A 13759-nucleotide genomic window follows, 5' to 3' on the forward strand; every position below is an offset into this window, starting at 1 on the left:
AGGTGATGGGTAGCAAAATGCAAGTTGATTGGTAGACAATAAAATAATTTAATTACAAAATATTACAAGATTTTCTTGATACAACTTCATGTAGATCTACTTATTAATTTTCATACATGTATATCATCTAAAATATACGAATGGTTTCAAGTTCATAGAGTGCTAAATACACTTTTTATTCAAAGTAACATGTATTATTCCTGGCGAATCATGGCAAATGTTCACGGCAAAATCGTCGCGAGTTGAATTCGCGGGAAATGTCTCAAGTTGCCGCGAATTTACTCGCGTTTATAAAGCATGAGGGTTTGCCGCAAATGCGCGAATTGTGCGGGTTTCGCGTGTCCAGTACTGTAAAAAGTCATATTCGGTATCTACTTTCTGCTATGGTTATGACTTTTATTTTAAATTAGAACATGCAACAAATATAACATGTAATATTTTTATTACAGTATCAAATTTAACCATTTTTGGCATGTAATTTCATTTTATTATTATAAAATATCATATGAAGAAAAAACTTTATGAACTATAAGTCATATTCGGTATCCTCTGTCCTTCACGTTAACCCATGTACTGAATCAACCATTTCCAAATGTCGCGGATCGCCAGGTAATATGCGGTATGTCTTAATACCGGAGATGACTCATATTCTCAGATATGACTTTATAAATAAGAATTATATTTTACAAAGTAATTATTTTTTTTATTATATTTTCTTGATACAAAGTTTTATAATAATAAAATGATTTTACATGCAAAATATCGTTAAATTTGGTCCATAAATAAAAAAGTTATAAGTTATATTCGAATAACGTTCTATAAAAGTCATATCCGTAGCGGACAGAAGATACCAAATATGACTTATATTTTATAAATTGATTATTTTTTTATTAACTTTTCTTGATACAGTGTTTTATAATAAAAAATGATTTTATATTCAATAGATCGTTTAATTTGGTTCATAAATAAAAAAGTATTTACATAAATAACCACAAACCAGGGAAGGGATTTTCTGTGTGTCACGCAGTTACATGTGCTGCATGTGCGTGGAAATAACTTATTATAGAACATATCAAATGGAGGAGTGGAAACTGGATAAAAAATAATGTTTGTTCAATTAATGAATATTTGTAAATCATTTATATGGTCACACGTTTACAATTGATTTCAATTTTTTTTAAATATAGGGTATTGAATGCCAACCACAGGTGCTTGAAGCAAACTTTTTATGCACCCCGAAAAATTTCGGGGGAGCATATAGTCGGCGCCTTGTCCGTCTGTCTGTCTGTCCGTCCCTCCGTCTGTCCGTCCGTTGTCTTGTCCGGAGCATAACTTGAAAACCCATGGAGATAATTTGTTGAAACTTCATACACTGGTAGAGGGCATTGAGGGGGAGTGCAGTGTCAAAGAACCATAACTCTATTTTGCCCGGTTTTTGAATTATCTCCCCTTATAGAAAAATCTTGTCCGGGGCATAACTCTAAAACTATAAGAGATATCAACATGAAACTTTGTAGGTAGATATATCTCAATGGGTAGATATGCAGTGCACAAGAATCATAACTCTGCCTTGCCTAATTCTGGAGTTATTGCCCTTTGTTTATTTTTACTTTTTGAAGTTGTCCGGGACATAACTCGGAAATCATAAGAGATATCATCAAGAAACTTTGTAGGTTGATAGATCACATTGATAAGGATTAGAAGTGCAGTGCAAAGAACAGTAACTCTGCCTTGCCTAATTTTGGACTTTAAACTTTTTCCAGGGACATAACTCTAAAACTTCATGAGGTGTACTTTCCTGTGTCCAAAACCTATTCGGGGAGCATCACCCGGCTCAAACCGGGCTCTTGTTTATGTTCTATATGGGCTATATACTAAGTATATACTATAATCTTAATATACATATATATATATAATATAGGCCGATTATGTAGAATATTTGATAAAGTGACAAGCGCCTGTGATGCCAAATGTTTTCAAACATTTTTTTTCCAAAATGAAAATGAAAATCACACCAAATTACCTCCCTGTGTCTCTAACAAATACTGCCGAATTTCTTTGTAATCTCGCACGTCTGCTAAGTGGGTGTAAAGACCCCTCAATTCAGATTTTAAAAAGGGAAAATGCCAAGAAAAAGTGTGTCAGTGTTTCTTTGTATGAATTAAATTATGATTATAAAATGTTAAACTTTAATAATTATTCAGGTTGTAAACACTATAATTTGCTTATTAAACCACGGTATATTTTGAACAGCAAGGACGGGATTTAACCTAATCAATAACTTCGTAATTGCAGCAACAACAATAAAATTAGAATGGAAAATGCTTTAAACTTTAAAGTTATAGTCATTAGTTGTCATTTATAGTTATATGATAAAAGAAATAAACAAATTGTTCAGTTTTCATAGCTTATTTATCTTTTTTTGTTTTATCAAATGGTTTCTTTACAATATGCATATGTTTAATTACAACTGCATAGAGTCGTCAGTGTCCTTATGGAACATTAAAAAAATCTTGAAAGCTAAATATTGCCTGGCAATTGATATATCGCTGTATCGCCGATAATTCCTTACTGATATATCAATACAAAAATACTGATCGATAACATCTCTACTCTATTTTTTTCTCCCTGTAATTGATTTTTTTTAGGAACACATATCATATTTACCCAGTATTTTGGACTTTGAATTGCAATTCAAGACCATAATTACTTATTTATATAAAATCTAACATAATACTTTTGTTTTGTTTGTATAGATATTGATAGAGTATCAGGATGGCACATCAACTTCATTTAGAGAAGGAAAAATACAGGCAGTGGGTAAAGGCTGGTTTAGGACTTGGATATTTAAAGGATGGACTGGTACCATTCTGTAATGACATAGCTGACCAACAACATAAGGATATCTTACAAAACATTCGTTCTACAAAATCACTACCATCAATTGTGACGTGTGGCAGCTGTCAAGTTGAAACTCTCAAGCCAGACCATAAGCCAGTAGGGAATGCTAAAAACAGAGTTTGTCCTCTTGGACAAGTAAAATGCAGCTGTTGCTTTAAGGGCAAAAATGCTTGTCCGAACAACATATGTGGCGCCATCTATGACTTTATTGTTCAGCATCATTCATCCACGCCACCTGCACCTAACTGGAAAAACAGCGATGCTCTACAGTGGGTGACAGATCCTTGGAGCATTTGTAAGTGTTTTATAAATGCTCCAGGGTACGAGCAGAAACAATCTGCTGGTGAAACTGATTGTACTGGGTTATTACATCTAATGATAAATAACCAGTATTTTCATAGCCACATTGGATGTGATGTCACAGTAACAAACAATCTTTTTACAAAGGTAAATTATTAATAAAGTGTCTTGTTTATCTTTTATTAGCTGAATTGTAATGTAAATGCTGTATATTCAGCATCCAAAGTAAAATTGAAAATGAAAATCTAAAGATTCACAACAAAAGTATACAAATTTACCAGTCTTCTTCAATGGTTTCAAAGGTACCACTTTTTAGCTCGACTTTTCTATGAAAAGGGGAGCTATCCTACTCCCCCCGGCGTCGGCGTCGGCGTTAGCGTTAGCGTTGGCGTCACACCTTGGTTAAGTTTTTCGTACCACCCCACTTTATTTCAGAAGTATTACAAGTATGGCTTTGAAACTTACCATACTTGTTCACCATCATAACCTCCATCTACAGACAAGAGTACATAACTCTGTCAAGGTTTTTGACAGAATTATGGCCCTTTTTTGACTTAGAAAGTGTATTGAGCTTGGTTAAGTTTTTTGTACCACCTCACTTTATTTCAAAACCATTGGAGGTATTGCTTTGAAACTGACCATACTTGTTTACCATCACGACCTTCATCAACAGACAAGAGGACATAAACTCTGTCAAGGTTTTTGACAGAATTATGCCCCTTTTTGACTTAGAAAATACATTGAATATGGGTAAAATCCACTTATTGCCTTAACCCTTTGAGATATTGCTTTGAAACTTTTAATGCTATTTCACATCATTACCCCCATCTGTACGCAAGAGAAGGTAACTCTGTCAAGGATTTGTTTTAAAAAATTAAGGCCTTTTATCGACTTAGAATCTTGGTTAAGTTTTTAGTACCAGTCCACTTTTTGACTGAACTGTTTGAGATATTAATTTGAAAGTTGGAATACTTGTTTACCATCATGGTCCCAAAACATGGGCAGGAGAAGGTAATTCTGTTAAGGATTTTATTTGAATTATGGCCCTTTTTGACTTAGAAACTCAGTTAAGATTTTCATTCTTGTCCACTTGTTGACTTAACCATTTGAGATATTACTTTGGAAGTTGGAGTTCTTATGTGCCATCATGAGACCTATCTGTAAGCAAGAGAAGATAACTCTGTGAAAATGTTTCTTGATTTGTACTTAGAAATTCCTAGTTAAAGTCTTGTGTGCCCTTAACTGTCAAAGTTTTGTTTTATAGGCAAGCACTAAAAAAGTCGAGCGCGCTGTCCTTCTGACAGCTCTTGTTGTACTTGGTGTGGAGGTTCTGAAAATTGCCGATATGTTTTAATTTCTGATCAGTTTCAATAAGATTTATTAAGCTTTGTTAAAAGAATTTGAACATTTTGAATGCTGGCATATTTTCCGAAATGATAAATTTCATAATTATTTTTTATACTCACCGAAAAATTTCGGGGGAGCACATAGTCGCCGGGTTGTCCGTCCGTCAGTCTGCACTCACAGGACAGTTATTATATGGCTAGAGTGACAATAGGTAACTGTTCTTCCTCTTTGATGTCATTATACCCCCACAAACGAAGTTTAGGGGGGGTATATAGGAGTCAGCTTGTCGGCCGGTTGGTCATTCCGTCGGTCCATCGGTCGGTCCACATCATGGTTTCCAGACGATGACTAGAGTTTGGAGTGAGGTATTGTAATCAAACTTGGTATATAGCAACCTTATGTGGAAACCCCAGTTGGTATTGCATTTGGACCCCCTGGGGCCAAGGGCAAGGTCACCGTTACTAAAAATAGAAAAATGGTTTCCGGACAATAACTAAAGTAAGGAATGAGATATTGTAATCAAACTTAGTATATAGCAAGCTTATATGAAGACCCCGGTTGGTATTGCATCTGGACCCCCTGGGGGCAAGGTCAAGGTCACCATTACTAAAAATAGAAAAATGGTTTCCAGACAATAACTAAAGTTAGGAATGAGATATTGTAATCAAACTTGGTGTACAGCAAGCTTATATGAAGACCCCGGTTGGTATTGCATCTGGAACCCCTGGGACCAAGGTCAAGGTCACCGTTACTAAAAATAGAAAATGGTTTCCGGACAATAACTAAAGTTAGGAATGAGATATTGTAATCAAACTTGGTGTACAGCAAGCTTATATGAAGACCCCTGTTGGTATTGCATCTGGACCCCCTGGGGTCAAGGTCACCGTTACTAAAAATGGAAAAATGGTTTCCGGACAATAACTAAAGTTAGGAATGAGATATTGTAATCAAACTTGGTGTACAGCAAGCTTATATGAAGACCCCGATTGGTATTGCATCTGGACCCCCTGTGGCCAAGGTCAAGGTCATCGTTACTAAAAATAGAAAAATGGTTTCCGGACAATAATTTAAGTTAGGAATGAGATATTGTAATCAAAGTTGGTGTATAGCAAGCTTATATGAAGACCCTGGTTGGTATTGCATCTGGACCCCCCTTGGGCCAAGGTCAAGGTCACCGTTACTAAAAATAGAAAAATGGTTTCCGGACAATAACTTAAGTTAGGAATGAGATATTGTAATCAAACTTGGTGTTTAGCAAGCTTACATGAAGACCGCGCTTGGTATTGCATTTGGACTCCCTGGGTTCAAGGTCACAGTTACTAAAAATAGAAAAATGGTTTCCAGACAATTACTAGGGTTAGGAATGAGATATTGTTATCAAACTTGGTGTATTAACAAGCTTATATCAAGATCCTAGTTGGGATTGCAATAAATTGAAATAATTCTTTGTACACAGTGCTGATGGTACTTTATTTTCTGTAGGTTTATTTCAAATTTTTCTTCAGACAACTTATTTTTTCAAAAGTCAAAGTTGCTGGTGGGGTATTAATCACCTTCAGTGATAGGTCTAGTTCATTCCGTAATGCTTTTATGTGGCTATTTTCTTTTGTGTGGCTAAAAAGAACAATAGAGAGAACAATAGAGTAGCCACATAATTACTTTGAGAATATCCGTCAGTCCGCATGTCAGTCCGAGCAAACATTTGATTAGAGCTTCATTCCGTAGTTAAATAAAGAACAAAAACTCATAAAATTCAAATTAAGAACTATTTTAGCTCACCTGTCACAAAGTGACAGGGTGAGCTTTTGTGATCGCTTTTCGTCCGGCGTCCGTCCGGCCGTCATCCGTAAACTTTTTCTTTAAATGACATCTCCTCATAAACCACTAAGCCAATTTCATCTAAACTTCACAGGAATGTTCCTTTGGTGGTCACCTTAAAAAATTGTTCAAAGAATTTAATTCCATGCAGAACTCTGGTTGCCATGGCAACCGAAAGAAAAAACTTTAAATATCTTCTTTTAAAAAACCATAAGAGCTAGAGCTTAGATATTTGGCATGAAACATCTTCTAGTGAGTGTCTACCAAGTTTGTTCAAATAAAAGCCCTGGGGTCAAAATTGGCCCCGCCCCGGGGGGTCATTGATTTTCCCTATATGCATATAGTAAAAACTTAAAAATCTTCTTTTAAAGAACCCAAAGAGCTAGAGCTAAGATATTTAGCATGAAACATGTTCTAATGGGTGTCTACCAAGTTTGTTCAAATAAAAGCCCTGGGGTCAAAATTGGCCCCGCCCCGGGTGGTCATTGATTTTCCCTATATGCATATAGTAAAAACTTAAAAAATCTTCTTTTAAAGAACTCAAAGAGCTATGGCTAAGATATTGAGCATCAAACATGTTCTAATAGGTGTCTACCAAGTTTGTTCAAATAAAAGCCCTGGGGTCAAAATTGGCACCGCCCCAGGGGGTCATTGATTTTCCCTATATGCATATAGTAAAAACTTAAAAATCTTCTTTTAAAGAACCAAAAGAGTTAGAGCTTAGATATTTGGCATGAAACATGTTCTAATAAGTGTCTACCAAGTTTGTTCAAATAAAAGCCCTGGGGTCAAAATTGGCCCCGCCCCGGGGGTGTCATTGATTTTCCCTCTATGCATATAGTAAAAACTTTAAAAATCTTCTTTTAAAGAACTCAAAGAGCTATGGCTAAGATATTTAGCATCAAACATGTTCTAATAGGTGTCTACCAAGTTTGTGCATATAAAAGCCCTGGGGTCAAAATTGGCCCTGCAACATTGGGGGGGGGGGGGCTATATACAGGTGAGCGACCTCAGGGCCATCATGGCCCTCTTGTTTTGTTTTTATGAGCTTATTTTGCTTATGGACTTTGGTCCAGGTGGTGTTTATGAGCTGCTTTGCCTCATAAACATCAAAAGTAACAATGGTATGTCCGTCCGGACGTACATACGTCCCAAATTCATGTCCACCCAATTACTTTGTTATTTGAAGTCGGATTTTACAACAATTTCACAGAAATGATCACCATATTGAGACCACCTGTCACACACAACATTTGGGTCGCTACCCTGAAGGTCAAGGTCACAGCATGACCTTGCAGCAAAATCGTGTCCGGCCCATAACTTCGATACTTGAAGTCGAATTTAACGACTATTTCACAGAGATGATCACCATATTGAATCAACGTTTCGCATGTAACATTTGGGTCACTACCTTGAAAGTCAAGGTCACAGCATGTCCTTGCAGCAAAATCGTGGTGCATAACTTTGTTCTTTGAAGTCAGATTTTAAAACTTTTTCACAGAAATGATCACCATATTGAGATGATGTGTTGTGAGCATCATTTGGGTGGTTACCTTGAAGGTGAATGTCACAGCATGACCTTGCAGGAAAATCCTGTCCAGCCCATAACTTCGTTATTTTAAGTCTGATTTTACAAAGTTCTATTTTACAGAAATGATCACCATATTGAGATGATGTGTCGTGCGCAACATTTGGGCGCTACCTTGAAGATGAAGGTCATGGCATGACCTTGCAGCAAAATCGTGTCCAGCCCATAACTTCGTTATTTGGAGTCGTATTTTAAAATTATTTCACAGAAATTATCATAATATTGAGACGATAAGTCTCACACAATGTTTGGATCACTACTTTGAAGGAAAAGGTCAAAGCATGACCTTGCAGGAAAATTGTGTCCGGCCCATAACTTCATTTTTTTAAGTCCGATTTTACAACTATTTCACAGAAATGATCTCCATATTGAGATAGTGTGCCGTGCGCAACATTTTGGTAACTACCTTGAAGTTCAAGGTCACAGCATGACCTTGCAGCAAAATATTGTCCGGCCCATAACTTCGTTACTTGAAGTCGAATTTAACGACTATTTCACAGAGATGATCACCATATTGAATCAACGTTTCGCATGTAACATTTGGGTCGCTACCTTGAAAGTCAAGGTCACAGCATGTCCTTGCAGCAAAATCGTGTCTGGCGCATAATTTTGTTCTTTGAAGTCAGATTTTAAAACTATTTCACAGAAATGATCACTATATTGAGATAATGTGTCGTGGGCATCATTTGGGTGGTTACCTTGAAGGTGAATGTCACAGCATGACCTTGCAGGAAAATCCTGTCCAGCCCATAACTTCGTTATTTGAAGTCTGATTTAACAACTATTTAACAGAAATGATCACCATATTTAGACGACGTGTCATGCGCAACATTTGGGCGCTACCTTGAAGGTGAAGGTCACAGCATGACCTTGCAGGAAAATCCTGTCCAGCCCATAACTTCGTTATTTGAAGTCTGATTTAACAACTATTTAACAGAAATGATCACCATATTTAGACGACGTGTCATGAGCATCATTTGGGTGGTTACCTTGAAGGTGAAGGTCACGGCATGACCTTGCAGCAAAATCGTGTCCAGCCCATAACTTTGTTATTTGAAGTCGGATTTTCCAACTTTTTCACAGAAATGATCGCCATATTGAGACAATGTGTCGTGCGCAATATTTGGGTTGTTTTTACACTTTGAACTTTGTCTGTAAAATAACTCTGACACTACAAGAGGTATACCTTTCTGTGTCCAAAACCTATTTGGGGATCATCACCCGGTTCAACTGGCTCTTGTTCGAATAGAAAATTAAGACACAATTATCCCAAATTTGCCATGTGACATTTTTGTAAAATATATGAAAAATGCCTGTATAATTCATGATAGCATCTTATATGTAGGTAAGTACCCAAACAATTTTCTACAAAACAATTTTGATTTGCTAATCACTGTATATTTATGCATACAATAATGTTGAAACTGTGTTTTTTATTCAATAGGTTCGTCACTATAGAAATGCTATCTTTCACTCAAGCAGCATGGAATTAGAAGAAAGTGAGGCAAATACTTACTTAGACGATATGATAGCAGTTTTACAAGATGGTAAAGAGCTATTACACCGATCAGATGCCCAGATAGCAGTGAAGAAACTTCAAGATGTAAGTGTAAATAATGAATTGTGTCAGTTTGAAATCTTTATGGAGTTAACTTATAATGATTTAAGATACAGTACAGATAACGAGGAACATGCAAAATCCTCGGAGGATCGAGGAATCCACTCGCAACTCCGCGAGAGTATTTGTCCATAAAAACGAGTGACTCCGCGTGAGAAACGTGTGATGAGAGTGACTCCCAGACGAAAATAGGAGTGCATGACTCGGAGAGAGAATTACCGCGTAACTCCATGTCGGTGTCTAGCTGGTGTAAATAAATGCAAGTGCAATCACATTTTACATTTCATTTTATATTACGATTCGAAAATAAAGATGATTTTTAGCTCGACTATTCGATAAGAATAAGTAGAGCTATTGTAGTCACCCGAGCGCCGGCGTAACCACTTATGTTAAAGTTTTTGTAATAGTTTAAATATTTTCAAAGTCCATAGACATATGGCTTTGAAACTTTGCACACTTGTTCACCATCATTACCCCAACCTGTAGACAGGAGAAGGTAACTCTATCAAGCATTTTGACAGAATTATGCCCCTTTTTCGACTTAGAATTTCTGTTAAAGTTTTTGTAATACCTCAAATATTTTTAAAGTCCATTGACATATGGCTTTGAAACTTTGCACACTTGTTCACCATCATGACCCCAACATGTAGACAGGAGGAGGTAACTCTATCAAGCATTTTGACAGAATTATGCCCCTTTTTCGACTTAGAATTTCTGTTAAAGTTTTTGTAATACCTCAAATATTTTTAAAGTCCATTGACATATGGCTTTGAAACTTTGCACACTTGTTCACCATCATGACCCCAACATGTAGACAGAAGGAGGTAACTCTATCAAGCATTCTGACAGAATTATGCCCCTTTTTCGACTTAGAATTTACGTTAAAGTTTTTGTAATACCTCAAATATTTTCAAAATTCATTGACATAAGGCTTTGAAACATGTTGAAATTTTATACTCTTCTTTGAGAGCATAATAGGACTCTCTCCAAGGCCTATAACTGTAATATGGATTTAAAGAAAAATTTTGCCTATTGCATTACTTAGAAAATTTTACCTTTTAATCAAGGCTTTTTTTACTATCAAGCACTAAGAATAGTCGAGCGTTGCTGTCCTACCGACAGCTCTTGTTACGGTTGTTGTTTTCAATTTACCATCAGGGCTCACGCTGGCAGGAGCCAATTAGCAAATTGGCAACAATATAATTAAATTGGCTCAAGAAAATCACGATTGGCTCAAACTTACGAAAAGTATGACTTGGAATCTCCAGTCTAAATTAAAAAAGTTAAAAAATTAGAAAAGTACTCATTTGGTTTTCCATCTAGAACTTCCGTTTTATCACTTCTTATCTCAAAACACAGCGACACAGTCTACTTTTTTGTGGGTCATTGACTGGTTTAGATCGTAACTTACCCCCTGAATGAAAAATTGATATGAACAGTGACACAGTCTAATACACTGACCTCGCGGTATGTTTACATGTTTATGAACTGATAAATATGACACTTATCAGTGTGGGAAATCATCGGTTATAATCTTTCCTTTTGATATTAATGAATCAAGTTGTCTACTTTTGTTTTCACTTGTGATACTTTACATCATGAACGAAGAATATTCGACAACATTTTTATTTTTAATGAATAATACATGCGTTCAATGATATTAGTTTAGAGATAGAGCATAAAAATATATTAATAAATGAATAAATATCTAGCAAACCATTACTCGGAGTCACTCTTTTTGGCTCGGAGATTCACGGAGTCCCGCGGACCTAATTGTCACTCGTTATCGACGCCGAGTCACTCTTTTGTGTACAAGAAATTTATAATCCACTCGGAGTCACGCTTTTTGAGATTACTTGATACTCGGAGAAATTTGCATATTCCTCGTTATCTGTACTGTAACATATCACTTAATTAAGGACAAAGCCAGATACCTATAAAACACACCTTCTTATAAAGTTTAAGAATGCAACAGAAAAGTGTGAAAATTAACATAAAGAACGATTGAGGTATTTTTTAAATAAAATGATATTGCTTTAAAATATGATATATGTAAGAGTGAATTTTAAAAATCACATAGCTAATGTAGTCTTAAAGAAAATGTAACAAAATTGTTATTTTTCATCAGCTGAAGAAGAAGGACTTCATTATTACAACTGAAGGTTTTGAAGATATTCTTGGGCAAATCAAGGAAGAAATGTCAAAAGTTTTGAAATCAACGGAAAATGCTGCTACTAAAGACGAATATGAGGACCTGAAAAATAAACTCTCAGAGGGAAAAGTTGAGACTGAAAAACTTGAAAACAAACTTGCAGATCTAAAGAAACAGATTTCTGAAGAAAAGAAAGGACAACTAGAGGCTGAAAAAGAACAAGCAGATTTAAAAAAGAAATTTACTATTCTTGAGACAATATGGAAGAGCAAAAAAGAGGTAAAATGTTTTAGCTATTGTTTGTTTCCACTTAAGATACCAGTTCACGTATTGCATTCAGCAGTGGTTTTAAGATAACTAATGTTTGTATAAACCAGTACTATTTGCTTGTCAAGGCACACAATGAGGTTAGCAAGCTTTGTTATTTCATGATGCATATTGTCATCCACTTTTTATCTCACCTGAACACAAAGTACTCAAGGTTTGATCTTTTGTGATCACTCTGCGTCCGGCATGCATCCTTCAAAAAAATGGCGTTTAACTCTTAACATCTTTTTTTATACCAATTGGCTGATATTTTAAATCTAAGCAGTAATATTTCTAGCATGAAGCCTTTTAAAATGATTAAAAAAATTCCATTCAATGCTAAATTCTGGTTGCCATCGCAACCAATAGAAAAACCTAAAAAAAACTTTTAAATCAGAAAGCGCTAGAGCTTAGATATTTTGCATGAAACTTATTCGTGGGTCACTACCAAGTTTGCTCAAATGAAAACCATGAGGTAAAAATTCCATGTCTATGGGGGCCATTGATTTTCCTTATATGTATGTAGTAAAAACACACACACACAATTTTCTTTAAAAAAAAAAACCAGAGCTTTAGCTTAGATATTTAATATGAAACATCTTCTAGGAGTTGTTTACAAAGTTTGTTCAAATAAAAGCCTGGGGGTCAAAATTGGCCTTGCCGCAGGGGGGAAAATGATTTCCCTTATTTATAAATAGAAAAAATAAATTTTCTGTTATACTACAGAAGTTTAGATATTTGGTAAATAACATGAAACTCTACACAAAATGTTTAAATTATAGCCCCACCACCACCCTGGGGTTACATCGATTGACCTTATATGTTTATTGTAAAACAATTTAAAAACAATTCTTCCCTGAATCTACAAGAGATAAAGCTAAGATTTCATAGCAATCAGCGACTTTATAGCAGCCATTGACTTTTCATAGGAAACTGTAAAATTTCATAGCAACCAGCAAACATTAACTTTCCATGGCAACGAGTGAATCTACCATTTAATTCTATATCAGGAACTAATTTCCAAGGAAACCATTTATTTTATGGAACTGTTGCTTCCCCCATACCCTTTCACTGCCATAGGGACAGCTTATGCCGTCCCTGTTATTTTCTGGGTATTTGCCATATAGATGGCTTTAGCCGTTTCTATAATAATAATAATAATATTAATAATAAATTAATAATAATAATAATAATAAATATAAAGAAAATTATACCATCGATAATAATTATTATTATACTCATTGATTTGGAAACAAATATAATTATTATAATACTAATAACTAATAATAATAATTATATTAATTAATAATATAGTAATTTCTTAGAAAAACCCTCTGGCAAATAGGTGATCAATAAAACAATAACCCTCTGGCAGCGAAAGGGTTAAGTGCTCCACATAAGATGCGTATTTTTATGCCAATTTTACCCAAACTTCACATGAATGTTCCTTAAGTGGTCATCTTTAAAATTTGTTCTAGAATTTAATTTCATGCAGAACTATGCATGGGTGTCTACCAAATAAAAGCCCATGGGTTTAAATTGGCCCCGTCATGGCGGGGAGTCATTGATTTTCCTTTTATTTGTGTAAAGTAAATACTTAAAATATCTTCTTTTAAAAAACCCAAAGAGCTGCAGTTTAGATACTTATCATGAAACACCATCGAGTGAGTGTCTACCAAGTTTGTTCAAATAAAAATCCTGGGTTAAAAATTGGAACAGCCTGGGGGGG

General features: G+C 35.4%; 1 protein-coding gene across 1 annotated transcript in view; it reads left to right on the forward strand.

Annotated features, from left to right (window-relative positions):
- Window positions 1–646: 646 nt before the first annotated feature.
- Window positions 647–13759, forward strand: part of LOC132725378 (uncharacterized) — a 120395-nt gene continuing 107282 nt past the window's right edge. The window contains exons 1-2 of the mRNA XM_060710481.1: window positions 647–3348; window positions 9399–9557. Of these exons, the coding sequence (XP_060566464.1) occupies window positions 2776–3348; window positions 9399–9557 (732 nt within the window). The 5' untranslated portion in view covers window positions 647–2775. The remainder of the gene's footprint in view (window positions 3349–9398; window positions 9558–13759) is intronic.

Source organism: Ruditapes philippinarum, unplaced genomic scaffold (genome assembly GCF_026571515.1).
Source record: "Ruditapes philippinarum isolate M1 unplaced genomic scaffold, ASM2657151v2 ctg4916_1_1_1_1, whole genome shotgun sequence".
In the NCBI taxonomy this organism is placed as follows: Eukaryota; Metazoa; Mollusca; class Bivalvia; order Venerida; family Veneridae; genus Ruditapes; species Ruditapes philippinarum.